The sequence below is a fragment of the Melospiza melodia genome, chromosome 8 (genome assembly GCF_035770615.1).
Source record: "Melospiza melodia melodia isolate bMelMel2 chromosome 8, bMelMel2.pri, whole genome shotgun sequence".
Classification (NCBI taxonomy): domain Eukaryota; kingdom Metazoa; phylum Chordata; class Aves; order Passeriformes; family Passerellidae; genus Melospiza; species Melospiza melodia.
The window spans coordinates 25,624,276-25,640,201 of record NC_086201.1 but is presented as its reverse complement, the minus strand read 5'-3'; the positions used below and the strand labels follow the sequence as shown (position 1 = coordinate 25,640,201).

The window sequence follows — 15,926 nt, the reverse complement described above, 5'->3', positions numbered from 1 at the left end:
TCTAGGAGTTGTGTCCCCTATTATGTTAGCTGTTCCCACTAAGGAACTTATTCCACAAACCTACAAGAATATGCTTGCTGAGTTGTGAACAATAAATCATTGAACTGAATTACAGTGTGTGCAGCTTTAAGATAATGTTTTTGTGACCTTTTGCTTTCAATTATACTGGTTTGAGCATCTCTGCCATTAAAATTCTTAAGCACTTTTTTATTTAAGCTTTCCATGGACACTTAGTCTCTGTGATATTACTGATGGATGACTTACATTAACTTTTCAGCTCTTGTAGGTAGGAATCTATAGGAAGTACATTTGGAACAAAAGAGGCTTTTTGGGTTTGTACAATGTGGCTTGGTGTTGTGTTGGTTTTGTCCATGATAGTAAGTGCCCCAGCAGGATCAATCTTCAGTGTTTGTGCTGGAACTGAGAAAGTTTTCAAAAACAATTCTAAGAATTTTTTCTTGTGAAATCAAAAGCAGGTATGCATCTGTCTGTATTTTGCTTTTCTATTCATATGCTGCAAAAGACTTAACTCCTATTTTAAGGAATGACTGTCTATTCTAATTATAGCCAAAATGCATGTTTATATTGAGTTTATGGATAAATCCTATATTTAAATGACAGGAAATAGATGTGTATAATAGTGGATCCATTAGTGAGAGTGTTCCCTCACTCTATCATTCTAAATGAGAAAGATGTTTTCATACAGAGTGTATTTTGTTTCCCTGTCTGGAGCTGGAGAAAGCAAAACAATATCAGTAGTTATCTGGTAACTGTGACATGCATGCATTTAATTTTCCCAGGCTGGCTTCACTAGAGTTAGTCTGGCAAAAAAAGAAAAGGGAGATGTAGTTTCATACAGTATTCCATTAAAATGATGGCCACAATATCTGGTTGTTACGATGTAATTATTTAAAGAATACTTCAAGGGCCTTATTTTGGACTTCCTGTAATTATATAATTCAGATTTTTGAGCTGGAAAAGGCTTCCCTCCCCTAACAAAAGCCTCCAGGTGTGACTGAACTCAGTGTAGCCAGCAGCTGGGACTGAAGCAGGCTGGGCCCATCCTGGGTGCAGGGGCGCTGGTTCCATGCACGGCAGAGAGGCTGCGTGCAACCTCCTCCCACAGACACAGCCTCACTGTGAGATTTGACACACTTTGAGATCCTTCATAAAAGAAAACTCCATTCAATTTCCACTACTACAAAGGTGATGATTCTTTGAACACAGAAATTAAATTAAACTGAGAGAATAAATAAGAAAAAAAAAGATTGAAAATTAAAAACTACTCCATTCCATGTTCATGACATTTTTAATACTCATCTTGCTAAGATGCAGAACAAGGACTATTGAATTTCCATTCATTAGCAGCCAACAGGATATGAATGAGTATTAACTTCAAACAAAAACTTGATTTATAACAACATCGAGTTGTGCACTTAAAAAAATAATTACAAAACATTTTTAAAAGGAAGAGTAACAGTGGAAGCAGTAATGAATATAAAACATGACTGATTAGGCTTAAAACATAACTTCAAGTATTCTATGGCATTTCCTCAGACATTTGTCTCATCTGTTTGTGCAATATCCATCTTTGCATAGTAAAGAAAAATTGGTTAGACTCCAGCCTTGAGTAATGTGTTTCTTGACCATGCACCTATACAGCTGTTAATTTGCCTGGCAGACTTCTTTTAGGAGTATCAGATCAAATCAGTGAGATCGTGCAGCAGGCTGGAATGAGCTATACAGCTACCACAGCTTCTTGTCCAGCTGAATAGGTAGATAATGGAGCAAATGTAGAGTGGATGAAATGGAGGCAGAGTCAACCTGGTCTTCTTTTGGTGCCGCTTTGCGATGAACGAGTTACTGCTAAATGGATATGCACTTCCCAAAGCACAGCCAGGGCATGTACAAAATCAACACCTATCAAATCCAGCTTTTTAACTGTCTACCAGCACAGGAAGCACTTTAGCCTGTACCTACTCTGAGCTGTATTGTCACTTGTGTTGTGTGCACCCAAGGCAGAAAGTGTGTTCTTCCCATGCACACAATGGCTGAGGACCGGAGCATAAATTCAGTCAAGAAATCCTAATTGCTATGAAACTGCTGGTGTAAATAAAAAAGTTACTCCAGCACTGAACATATATACATAGTAGTTGGGGACCACTGTGGTCTGATTTAAAACATCACATCACACACTAACCATGTTGTTTGTGAAATGCCTCTCCAAGGTTTATTACACAGGTAGTTTATGTATATCCAGTTGACGTTACTTATTATAATTTTTGATAGCACTGGTGTTTCTATTGTGGGTTATGCTTGCTTTGGAAGCAGAATCTGAAAAAATTTAGATGTTGTGTTCCCAATTGCAGTATTTTTAGAGAAACATAATACAGTTGCAAGTATTTTTGGTTTGTCATCAGAGAAATGTCACTAATTTAATTCTGCTTAAAGCCAAGCAGGAAATTTTCAGAATAAGGTTTACAATTTCTATTAATGTCAACTACCTGTGTGTGCAGCACCTTTAACTTATAATGTAGTAAGTGTAAATGTGATTATGTTAAAGCTGATTGAAAATATTTAGTAACAACTGTGAATCAAAACCAATATATTGAAACTGTTGAATTGAACATTATCATAATAAGAAAAATAACTGAAATGAGGTTTTCTAACTCACAGGAGAATGTCTGCAGCATTTTTTTTGTTTTGGCTCTTAAAGCTAACTTGGGAAATGGATTTCCTCTGAACAAAGATGCAGGAAGTAGTGTAACTGGGCTTCTGTTGTTACTAAACATCCAAAAGTTACAACTTCTAAAATATTTTGGATCTAATTCTGATTATCAGACACAGTAATTAAATTTTCAGTTACTTCACTTACCAAATGATTTAAGTCAAGATTAAAAGGATGAGGCAGACTGTCCAGCTCTGTACTTTAAGGAAGCCCTAAACTAGACCTCTTCACAACCCTCTCTCAAGGCAGCTGCAGCCAGGTGGTTCCTAGGGACACAGGACTGCTGCCCAGGACTACTCTGTAAAAATCTGTGTTGGTGCAGAAGGTGTCTCTAAAAGTAATGACAGCACACCTGAAATTACCTGGGATTTTGCACATATTGTGGTGGTAACTGGCTATCAGTAGCCAAGGGTCAAAGTATTAATCTTGCATTAAACTTGGAATAGTGACATGCATCAAAGAGATACAGGGAGTGAGTTAAAAAGGTCAGTCACCTTTGCAAGCTGCTTCCAGTGGATGGGCAGAAGGCAAGAGAATAATAGCTCATTCCAAGCTTTAACATCTTTTGACTATTTTAAGGCTTATTTAAGTTTTCATTTTACAGGATCTAGGCAGGAAAAAAAGTAGCTTTTCTTAAAAGAAAAAAAAGAGTTTGGCACTTTTGTGATTAGTTTGAGTGTGTGTTACTTATATAATGGAAAAGTCTGTATAACAGCCAAAAGAAGTAATTCAGACTTATAGTCAATACATAGATATGCATTTATACATTTTAATTGTTTTTGGTTTCAAGCATACAAACTTTAGATCACATCTGTTTGGTGTCAGAACTCCCTGCATCTGCATGCTGTTATCTGCCTTTTTTGAGCAAGCCCAGAACATCTGCTGTACAACATGCTACAGAAAAAAAGGGGAAGAAAAAAAAACCCAAAACCAAACCCAACATCAAAAATAGATTTACATAAAGAATAGAACCTTTTTATATGGAAATTCTTTTCTCTCATATATATATATTTATATATAATCTGTGAAAATGATACATCAAAATCTTATTTCCATATTTACACTTTTTCCTTCTTGGAAGAATTCCATCCATCATTCTCTAGCTTCCATACCCAAGAGGCTCCTGTCCAAGGTGGACAGTGAGCTCATGGAGCAGGGAACCCTCAAGTCCAGCTGCAGAATGCACTGCGTGGCTGGAAAAGCTGTTGAAGCCTGGCACTGGCTTCCCAGTGCTTTGTATTTATTGGGCTGCAGATTCTGCTTGGGGTCAGCTTGCTAACTTGGTTGTTTGTATGTGAGCCATGCAGGTTACCCTTTCAAAATCAGCTCCTCATGCCACTGGAGTTTGATAAGAAAAAGGAAGTCATGCGAACTCAAGTGAAGTTAGAGTGCCAGCAGGCTGGGAAAGAATCTTTTGCAACTCCATTATTTTGGAACAGTTCTCTTATTGCACTTGGTCTGTGTGTCTCCTTCTTAATTTGAGAAAAGGAAAAAAAACACCTGATTTTTTGAAGCAGTTTGCTTGTACCACTTGTCAGTTAATGTTAACAAGAGAAAGGTGAATAGAGGAAGTATTTCCAACTTATCTCAACATCCCAACTTTGTGTTTATAGTTACTGTTCTCATGTTCTTCTGTACTGATTTAGTTCTTGTGTAGCTACAGCAAGGACATCATACCCAAAATCCAGTAGTGCAAGAAGCAGCTTTTTGAATGGCATTTCTTCAGATAGGGCCTTGCTGGGTTGGATCGAACCTTCGTTTTTTGACATTTCTTCCAGGTTGCATCAAAAGGAGATGGAAAGAGAAAAATGCAAGATATTAGTTAGGTATAACAGGAACACAGCCATTGCTAAGGTCATAGTAAAGTAAAAAGCTCACACTGACAGCTGAACCAGGAACTTTTTCAAGGGGTAACTATTTAAGGAATTTGGTCGCATGCTTCCTACAGCACGACACCAAGTACAGGTTTCCTTGTGCAGTTTAAAGATTATGCCGGCACACAGAAATCAAGTATTTCTGTAGTATTTCAAGTGGTGCTCTAAATTTGTACAACTATTCAGCTCCCAGTAACACATGGTGTGCACTAGGCCAAGAATGCACACTTTTACCTAAAGAGAATGAGTCGCAAGTGCCAGGAATGGCAACACTTCAGACAGCAGAGGCTTGAGTTCTCAGAGCAAGTGCTCAGCTCTGGCTACACCAGAATTTAGTTTATATAATCCAGTGTGACAAAAGTGTGTGTGCCTTTGTGAGCTCTTACCACACTACTGACCATAAGTGTTGTGAATCTTAGTAAGGAGCAAAAGACAGCTGAGACATTGCATTCGAAGGAGACTGGACAGCTCTGTCAGTTGTGTGATTGGAACTGAATGTTAAGTGGCAGCAAGCTGGGGACATCCAATCTCCTGCGATGTAGATGTCCTATGTCACACAGCAAGACATTAGGAAGCAACAACAAAAGTTGGGTGCAACCTCCCCAGTATCTGGCTTTATGTGGGGCATCAAGCAAGGGACTCATGCATTTAGTTTTACCATTGGGCATACACACCACTACCACCACCAAACCAACATGCAAAAAATACAGAATAGGAATTCATATATTCCCTAAAGCTACAGACCAACCCCTGGATTTTTAATCTTCTGCAGTCCTGCTAACTTCTACCGCTGCTACAATATTTATTCTATACATAAGGTTTAACTGGTGGTTTGAGACTAATGCAAAGGCAACTTCTTTTTGAGAGGACTTCCAGAGGCTAGTAATTCTTGGGAATCCTTGATTTTGGTTTTTTCCTTGGATACCTGTGATTGGATTTGTGCAAGATGAGTGCTTAAGAACTGCTAGTTTCTGAAAGAAGATTACCGTATTCATCTTTCAGTCTTTTCACCTCCTGGATTACTGTAATAATGCTCCTTTGGAATGAGGCTGATATTATGTCAGTATCTCAATTCCTTGTCCTCTAAACTACAGGTAAATTTGAGATGAGGAAAATAATTTTCAGGCCAACTTGCAAGACTGCCAGATAGGAAGCATGAATATTACAGAACTTGGTTAAATGTGAGTTAAAGGCTGATGTGTATCTGCTTGTCCTGCCAGTTTCAATGGGAAAAGGACATGTCTGCTTCTTTTCCCCCATCTCCTTTTAAATACTGTCTAGCATCCTTGAATTCAAGTACTACTGATAAACAACTAATTACTCAGTAGTTTTAAATCAACAATGCAGATGAAAAATCTAGGTGACATAACTTGTCCTTCCACTATATGGGCAGTACCATATTACTGTTTGCTTGAAGAGGACAAGTCCTTAAAACAGACACTGAATTACATTGTTACCTGAGCTTATTTTAATTAAAGAAATGGACTTCATAAAGTCTTAGAGGTAAGAGGACAGATGCTATGCTAGCTTCCCAGAACAATCTAACAAAACTTTTGGCTTTTATCTTATCTGCTCTCTTCTAACCTGTTCTTCACTGGTGTAATGTTCTAGTACAAACCTCATCGTGCATTCTGTCCAAACCATATATTTACTGATTTTCCTAGTTTTATTCAGCAGAAATACAGCCTTTGAGGAACAAGATACTGACCAAACCACTGCCTTTCTTCACTTAGGATATTCTGCTAACAATGTTGTATGAGGGAGAGAAACATGTGAAGAACTAAAGAGCCTGAAATAGGGAACATGAGGTACAGTGTCAATAAGGAAACAGTACACACATGCAAAGCTTCAACGAGAGCTGCCATTGTAGCACTTCAGAGGTGAGCAGGGAGGTGTTACCCTGCAGGAACTGAAATTCTGTTCTGATTACCTGACCTGCTTTAACAACTTCAGCCTGAATTACCAAACACTAATCCAGGTTCTGGATATTTCCACCAGTTCTAGCTTGGAGTTACAGCAGTACAAGATTCCTTCTGCTATGCTTCAGTTAAATGGTAAGGGGGCAGAAGTGTCCTCTAGGGAAGGACACACCCGAGAATGATGCTGCTTCCTAGTCCTTTGTTGGTTTATGTGGAAGATCTTAGAACACCAAACACTTTGCATTTCAAGTTTTAATGCCTCTTTAAATAATGAGGGTCATTTCTGTCTGTAATCCAAAGGGTCTCAAACAAAAAGAAAAGAAAGAAAAGTATAGGTTATTTTTAGTCAAAAAAGTACTCCATGCCACAGCACATCACTGCCTAACATGGTCATGTTTACAAAAAAAAAAAAAAAAACCAGAAAAGAAACACTCCCTCATTATCAAGAAAAACTCCTCCCATTATCAAAATGAGGGACTAAAAAAGGCAACTTAAAATAAGTTGACCTGACTGACCTCTCATTTCTTCCAGTAGTTTGGGGAAAAAATTAGAAAATACCTCACATTTTATTCTAGCTGCTGTTTGTGCAGTGATGACTGGATTTTGGTCCACAATTCATGTATGATGGAAATGCTGGTAAGGGACCAAAACCTCTTCCTCACGAAATTGCCACCAGTGTTCCACTGCTTTAACTTGTGGAAACCTTTGGGGTCTAAATGCAACAGCCCAGACCAGTTCAACCTCAGCATCTGTTACAGCTGGGTAAGTCTTTGGTATCTCCCTGAATTTTCGATTAAAGAAACAGAAAACCTTGCAGCTCTTTAGCTAAGAACAATTTCTGGAAATAGAATTGTGCCTACAATCAATTCTCTATCTGTAACTTTTGTATTCTGCTATAACAAGCAGCAGCTCTTCATGTACATTTCCACATCTCTCTTATTAGTATTACCTCTTAGCAGTGTTTTCTTACCAAAACTGCTGTTAAAGTCAGTAACAAAAGCATTAATTGACTTGTATTACTGCCAGTAGCTTAGCAGAAGTGAGTGAATATATGCTAGGAAAAAATTGTAGGCCCCTGAGCTTACTCTAATGGTAAAAATGTCCTTCCTATGTTAAACACTACATGTTAAAAGCTTGCACAGACTCGCTGCACCAAAATCAAGTTCTTAGTGCTGTACTTAGATTTAAAAGTATGATGCAAGGCTCAACTGAGTAAAATCTACTTCTTAATAAGGTTTCTACCCACAGCCTTTAAGCCACCTGAAATGTCTCATGAGATTCTATATTCTGTAAAATTGTCAGTTAATATTTTCTTTCCTATTCTGTCCACACATTAACTTGATTTAAAATTAACCTTGGATTCATTCTTGAAACCAGAATTTGTTTGTTGAGCTGTTTTTACTTTTTTCTCTCTGAACTTGCATCAATGTTTCTTTAACACTTCCCCTCCAACCCCCACCCCCCACCTCAGTTCATGAACAAAGTTTGCTTAGTTGCAGCTTACGTTTGATATGGACTTGACACCACAGTACCGTATGTTCATATGAACATCTGATAACCTGTGAAACAGAAATCACATCTCCCAGTTTGTAAAGCATTAGCTACCTTCTCTCATAGTTGCAGAGACTAAATATATCACTTGCTTAAAAAAAGGAAAAGTTAAAATCCCTTTATTATCCTCACCTGTCCCTCCAGATCTATCTGAATCCAAATATCGGGGGTCTACATGTGCTAGCCCTCTTTGTGTACAAGCTGAAAAGCCTCTTCTGTTCCCCTCTGGCCCCCAGAAGAAACATGCACTTCAAGCTGTGAGCTAGGCCAGGCCAGTGTCTTTGAGGTTCTGCTACAGAACAAACAGCTGTATCTTGCTCCTGTGACAGCAGGAGCTCCAGGAGGCATTTCCAGTGCACATCCTCTATAGGCAGAACAAGCTTCTTCCTTTGGGCAAACAAATGACACCAGGGTGCAAAGCTGATCACTTGTGGGAGCAGTTTGAGAAGTGTGAAACATGAAAAATAAATAATCAATTACATCCTGTATGTTTTAGACAGGGAGGGATTGTCCTACTCCTCTCTTTAGTGCAAGTTCTCAAGCTCTGTGTCTGTTGGAGGCAGGGGCTGCAGTGATGAGAGCAAAGATGGCCAGGGCACAAGACAGCTTGAAAAGACTCAGAGGAAGAACTGACTAATTATTTTATATTTTCATGACATGTATTTTGTTTTCAGCAAACTACCTTATGCAATACAAAGCAATCATCCAGGGATGTATCCTGTTTCTGCAAAATCTGTGAATTGCTAAGTAATGGGCAAATGTCTCTTACTGTAGAAAACCCATCCAAAAGGGTAAGCAGACTTTTTTCCCCCAACAGAATCTTGCTTGGTTAATTCCCATGGGCACCCTCCAAACAAGCACTGAGAGAAAAATGAATGTGGCTGAGTCTGAGAACACCAACAGTGACAGGCAAGTTAATAGGGACAAATTGCCTTGTCCAGGAGAAAGGGCAAAGCCTGATTTGCTGCTTTCAGTAGGCCTGAAAGAGATTTTGAAATATTTTCCTTCTATATGCATAGTTAATTAAGGCCAGCTGAAGCTTCAAAAATATAAGAGTATAAACCAGAACATTTTCAGGTGACCTTTGAAAGTGAATTACAAGGTAAGATGTTATCACTAGATTCTACTTTGATAACTGCCTTAATCAATTACGGAGTAATTTTTTCTTCTCAACTTTGACATGAAATATGAATAGAAGCCATAGAAAATTTTCTTTGAATTATTATTATTATTACTATTACTTACTATTATTACTTCTTCTTGAAGAATTATGGCTTATTGTTGTATCATGGCTTAACCTTGATTCATATTATTGAAAAGAAACAGCAACTTTAAATGCCAGGAGAAATCATTTGCACTGAATTTCTTCCATGATCTGTTGGGAGAACTCTGTCACAGTGTTTATAACCTTTCTAAAGGGAGAACTTTTCTACCAAATACAGGCCATGCATCTGGGCAGACTGAACACTACAGAAAGGGTAGGAATTAAGTACCTTTGTACAAGACTCTCTGTTTGCTTTAACAGAGTAGTCAAGTGGAATGACTAATCTGTTAGTCCTTAGAGTTACAAAACACATCAAACTAGAATTGGGAGAGAAATGCTTTCATCTTTCAGGAAATAGCTGAAGATTTCAAAATGGTCTCTCTAAACCTGAATTTGTTTTTTAAATTGTGTATCAATAAAAAAAAACCTTAAAAAAAAAAAAAAGTAACCACAAACAAGTTAGGTCAGCTATTCCACAGTCAACTACATCAACACTCCTGAAAACAACTCTGCTCCTTCCACCACTGACCATTTACATGGCATTTCTTGTCATAAAGCTGAGCAGTTTGAAAGTACTACTACATTCAAAATATGACATGTATCGTTTGGGGGCTTTTTAACCAATACAATCAGCTTCAATGCTACGGACAGGAGGTGAAAAAAGACTTTGTTCCTTAAGTGCCAATTTAATTTTCATGAATTCACCTAATTCTTTTGTTGTTATTCAACTTTGCACCCTGATAACATTTGCTATTTTCAAATCCATTTCCTTTGCTTGTTTACTGCATGTATAATTTCTTGTTCAAAGCAGTCTGTTAGAGTCTGGGGGTTAACTTGGAACTCTTGTAGCAGGAACTCAAAACTGAGTGATGTAAGCAAGAAATAGAAATGCCAGAGCCACCGAGGAGAAGACATGCGGCATTGCTTACTTAAAGCCCCATCCTGTCCCCCCAAGGACAATTGCTGCTACCAGGATGGCACCAGCGATGGAGCCTATTATAAGATTGGTGGCACTAGGACCTGTGATAAAGGATTAGGGTAAGACAACATAAGAACCAACGACTTCATTCACATTTTGTGAAGCATCTGAAGGGCAGTCAAACAATTCAGGGAATATGGACAGCACACAAGGTGATGCCTCTACACAGTCTCAGTAAGGCCAACTTAAATTACTTCTCTTTAACAATAGGAACAAACAAAGCTGTTGGTCTCTGTATTGTGCTATGCTGACTTCTACCATAGATAAAATCCTAGTATTAGACAGTGAATTCCATTGTAACTTACTCCATTATCTGCTTCATGAACAGTCAGCTGAGGACACTAAGATAGTTGTGAATAATTCCTTAACTTACAGCGAAAAGGATGAATGCTGTATGTTTTAAGACTACAGAAAGTGAGAAAGAAAGAAAAAATCAAAAAGCCCTCTCTTTTTTCATGGAGCTCCTGAAAGGTGCAGATATTTTAATTTGAGCTGAGAGCATCCAGGCACCACTTACTCATCAGAATCCAGACACCCTACAGTTACGTCAATGCTAAATATACAATTTTTTGACAAGAGCAAAGGATTATATAATAGGGAATGAAAGTTGAAATAAAAGTTTATTTCCACTAAGCTTTCCAAACATCAAAGCATCTCTTTATCATCCTCAAGAAGCTACTGAACAACAAAGTGGAGAAGGGTGGAGCAGAAAAAAGAGCAACAAAAAGAAGCAGCACAAAATATGTTCGTGCAATTTTCTGAAGAGGGCAAGAGAACACCTAAATAAGATATTAATAATTGTCCCATAAGTGCTCTGTTTACACAGGACAGAGGTTTGAGTAACATTTGCTCTATACAAAAACTTCCCATTGCAGTCTTTGATGTAAAACATTACAAAATGAAAACAACTCAACAGTTCTTCTGCAGCATATCACGCACTTTTTGTTCAACCACTTACATATTCAGGAATAGCCTTCAAAAATAGCTCTTACCCTGTCCCACTCTTCCCAAACCAACACTTCTACACAGCAATTGAAATTTTCCTAATTAATTGTTCTGAGCTGAGTTTGGAAAACTGTCACACAGCTAAAATAAGGGAGAAAGAGGAGCAGCCAGAGAGCAGCAAAGAAAGAGCAAGGGCAGCTGCAACAACTGAAAGTTTTAAGCTGTTAGGTCGATATTACAAAACCTCCTGCCCAACCCCACACACTGCAATAAGCACTTGCCCTAAGTTTTAAAATTTACTGCAGCCACCTAACTTTACTGCTTCCACTACAACTTTCTCACCTCAGGGCTTCCAGACATTCTGATTAGCTAAAAGAAAACCAAGTTTTAAAAATTGCTTCCTGCAGTTGCTACACAGAGAGTATTCAGGAACATTAATAAAATGGTTGGACTGAAGAACAATTTAATGAGCTTTAGAGACAAACAGTGGGCAAATTTGACAACAAAAATCAAAAGGTAATTCTGCACAATTTGGAAGAATGTATCTTATTTGGACTTAAGTCACACCTGGCTCAAATTAACAGGCCTGAGCATGGTGGAGGGTAAGTGCCATCCTGCAGGCATTGTTGTTCCAATTAAGGCCTGCTTGTAACAGCAGCCTAATGAGCTTCCATATCTGACTGAGATCTATTGTTTGCTCTGGATTTCATCAAATGATCTCACAGAACAAAGGACTGAAAACACAGCAAGTGATTTATCTGTAATGAATTCGCCTTGAAAATCTACAATAAATAAGCCTTGAAAAATTCTAAAGCAGATTTCTTCCTAGCCATAGAATGCCATCTTCTCACAAAAGAGGTGCAATGATTAATTTATAATAACATAGTCATAAATTAGATAAAGATGTGCCAAATCAACACTTTTACATATCTCTTCTCACTATGTTCCCTGGCTGTTAATGCCCAGGGATGTGTATCCATTTCAAAGAGCACATCTAATCACCAAACATCAGTTTATTCTTTAAATAAAGAAAATCAGTATTGGTTTTATTTACTATAAATATTAAATAATTCAATCAATTTAAACAGAAGATGATAATGTACTAAAAAATTAGGCTCAGGTAATAGAAAAGTATAAATATTTAAAAAATCAAGCCTTTAGAATAGGTAATACGACTGAAGAGCAACCACTTATTTATGAGTCTGGAGTACTCTAACTGTTGAACCCCAGTTTCAAAATACAGAGATCTAAGAGGATCACTGATGGTCATTTTAAGACAGACTGTGCACATAAAAGTACTTAAAATGAGATTACTTTTATGTGTTATACCTTACTGTAAGGATCTATGCCTTCTTATGTTTTATTAAGCATTACCAAATAAATTGTATTATTAATAAACCAGAATTTTGCTACCAGTAAATGAAGAAAATACGTTTATGAAGAAAAATAAAAATCCACATGGTTCAGCTCAATAAACCTCTCTGTCACTGAACTCAGATGCTTGACAAACCAGAAGTAAGAGGCAGGTCTTAATAACCACCACACTGTGGGATCATTTTCCATCCAGACTATCACAAGAGGCAACACTTTGGTACATTGTTCTTTCCACCACAGCACTGCCATAACCTGCAGACACAGATTTGTCAGGAGGAATCTCCTGCAGATTGCTGCCTGGCACACCTCCTTTTCCTGCAAGGACACTGCCCCAGCATGGCTATCCTACCATCCCTGGCCAACTTTCAGGACTGTGATACAAATCCTATTCAAGGTGTTAAAGCAGAACACACCTGAAACTTCAGCAGACTTCAGACTATCCCCAAAATCTTCAGCATCATCCAATAGATTCTACAAGAATGAATACACACCATTTGAAACTCTGCCAGTATTAGAAAAGGCAAGCTTACTGCAGACTGTCCTGCAGGTAGCAACAACTCTAGTGATCTGATGTCCTTTCTTGCCTGTTGTTTTGCCAGCCAAATCCTCTGGTTTCAGTTATCAAAGCTAAGTATCCATTTTATGGTATGAAAATCCATTTTATGGTATGAAATCTGGAAAAGAAACTACTGCACCATTTTGTCCCCCATGATTCCTGAAATAAGTTCATAAATCATTAAGTAATTGAAGTTATTTCAGCACTTTGAACAAGCATTTACAATTTGCAAGTGAAGTGGTGAGGAAGGAGGAAGAAGGACAGGTCCTGGCACGAGGCTGTGATGCTCACACCTTCCCCTGCAGCCACGCAGGGCATTAGGAACACAGAGGGAATTTGCATTCCCTGTGTGCTTTCTATAAACCAACAAAACATAGCAGTGGCTTGCCTTGAATGCACATTTTGTATCTGAAGAAATCAGAGGACAGAGAAACATTGATGAGATGCAGGAAAAAAGAATGAATCGAAACAAAAAGAATGAGTCAGGTAGTGAGTGATAAAAGCAGAGGAGAGATGAAGAAAAGCTGGCATTGGTATAGAAGGATACAGGAGCAAGAACAAATGGTCAGGGACACTGATCAGAGCTGAGTGGCTTGAGACAGCAGGTGAGGGAAGAGACAAACAGAAGAGAACAAGGCAGAATGTAAGCAAAAGGCAAGTGGTCCTCAACTTGCAGGTAAATTTCCTGCTCCAGATTCCGTCCCCCAAATCTCTACAACTTTCACAGTCTTCAGTTTTTAGCAAACAGTTGTAAAAGCTACCAGTGAAACACAGATATGATCTTTCTCAAGGAAATGACCTCTTACCTTCTTCCTTCTATTTGTTTTCTAATAATTGTCCCCTGAGAATGCAAAGGTCTCTACTCTTCTGAGAATCTCGGATCAGTTTCATGCCTGGACAGGCTCCTAGGGCTGCAGAGTCAGACACACAAAGTGCTGCCCCACTGGACTAGAACTGTGTGTGAATGCCTTTGCACTCAGCCTGACTGGAAATCACAGACTGTCCTGCTAACGAGTCCCCTTCAGAGAGGTGCCACTGTCACATGCCAGATGTCATATATAGAACTAGAAACATGGAGAAGTTGGAAATCTCAGAGCAGTAAAATAGCAGTCATGTCATCTGTAGTTTGCACAGTGAATGCAGAATGAAAAAAGCTTTTACATGGGCCTTTTTATGTGTGTATATATACATGAACACAATTTATATAAACCATAGCCATTGTTAAAATTAAAATTGAGGTACTGGGATAACACTTAGGATTACCATTTTCTAGAACTATGAAAAGACAATAAAAATTGCTCATATATATTCTTTATACATGGATACTACACTCCAGCACTGTGCTATCCTGAGGCAACAGAATCTTAGCAACAGAACCTTCAGAAGCTTTACAGTAAAACTACCTGTCTGTGTGACTATCACCAGCTTTCATCTGCCTAGCTTAATCATTAGACTAAAAGCCCTGCATGTAATAAAACAGTTCACATTACTCAGTCTATTTTGCAAAATAATCAAGACATCCCTTTTTTCTTCTCCTTTTCCTTTTTTACTTTTTTTTGGTAATTTGGTGTAATGGAAACATTTAAACATTTAATTTTATGGTGACAATGTAAAAATTCACAAACTTATTGTTTTATGCCCCACATTATCCCAGACAGGAGAAGGTTCAACACTGCATGAGCAAACCACATGACACAGACACAGTCAAACACACGGCAAACACATCACCACAGGACAAAGCTAGGGGAACACAGAGGGCTCAGGTGCACAGGGTTACCTCACACACCAAGGCACCAGACAGAGAACTCAAACTGAGAAAAGTGCTTACTCTATTCCCCACCCTGTGCCTCCAAAAATCACCCCCAAGGCCAGAATGGTCCCTGCCACTGCACCTATTAGCCTGTTAGCGGCCATGCTCACTGTGTGGAGGGAAAAGGGAACAATTTTTCAGGAAATCATCACGTATATGTCTGAAATGAAAACATGAAATAATTCCTCAAAGGAATACTTTAGAATATAATCCACTGTTGGATAAACAATTCAAGTCTCCTCACAAACCTTTGTTTACCAAATAGTGTAGCTTTAAAAGTTCTGAAATGAGCTCTATTTGGTTTTCTTTGAATGCTTGCAAATATTTCAATAAGAACTTTTCCTGTAAATTCCTTTCAGCTTGTGATTCTATTATTGACTCTAAAAAGGAACATCCTCAAGCTACTGCTTATTTAAACCAGCCAAAATGTAAATAAATTAGCAATAAAAAACTTTTTTTACTTTCTTTTTGATTACCAGAAACTTACTGTATCCATTATATAATTAAGAATATGAAAACTGGAAACAATTCCACCTCAGGAAAAAATAAAACCCCTCAACTTTTAAAGTAATTACTTTAGTAATTAGTAATATTTTTCTTTGTTACTGCGTTTATCAATAGGACTCTCTGTTTATCTATATGACCTAAAAAAGGTAACACCTTTTTAAACCAAAAGCCTACCCTAGAAACATGCTTCAGGTAACACCCTAGAAATTTGCTATGTTCAGATAGTCCCTCAAGACACTGAGGCCTTACCTTTAATCCTTATAAGTTCCTTAAGGGAACACTTTTCAGGAAAAATTTCTGCACATCTCCTAGGTTAGAGATTAAAAGTTTGATAGATTCATGGAGTCACAATAGACCACAAGCAAGGAGATTAATTCCCTGTCAAATGGGAACTTAGGGACAAAGATTTTATAGACTCC

The 15,926-nt window shown here is 38.1% G+C and overlaps 1 protein-coding gene across 7 annotated transcripts in view; it reads right to left on the bottom strand.

Moving 5' to 3' along the window:
• Nucleotides 1-1,290: 1,290 nt before the first annotated feature.
• The window catches only part of ADAM23 (ADAM metallopeptidase domain 23), a 66,108-nt gene continuing 51,472 nt past the window's right edge, over nt 1,291-15,926 (bottom strand). Inside the window, exons 25-27 of one of the 7 annotated variants that reach the window (XR_010028592.1) lie at nt 8,026-8,080; nt 6,311-6,391; nt 4,381-4,499 (exon numbers count right to left, since the gene is read on the bottom strand). Coding sequence is in view for 6 of the 7 variants with exons in the window: in XM_063162341.1 (XP_063018411.1) it covers nt 4,351-4,499 (149 nt within the window). In the remaining variant the exon portion in view is untranslated. Of the gene's footprint in view, nt 4,500-6,310; nt 6,392-8,025; nt 8,081-10,261; nt 10,357-13,076; nt 13,106-15,018; nt 15,110-15,926 lie in introns of those variants that run through there. The other 6 variants (XM_063162343.1, XM_063162342.1, XM_063162345.1 and 3 more) reach the window with 6 other exon arrangements.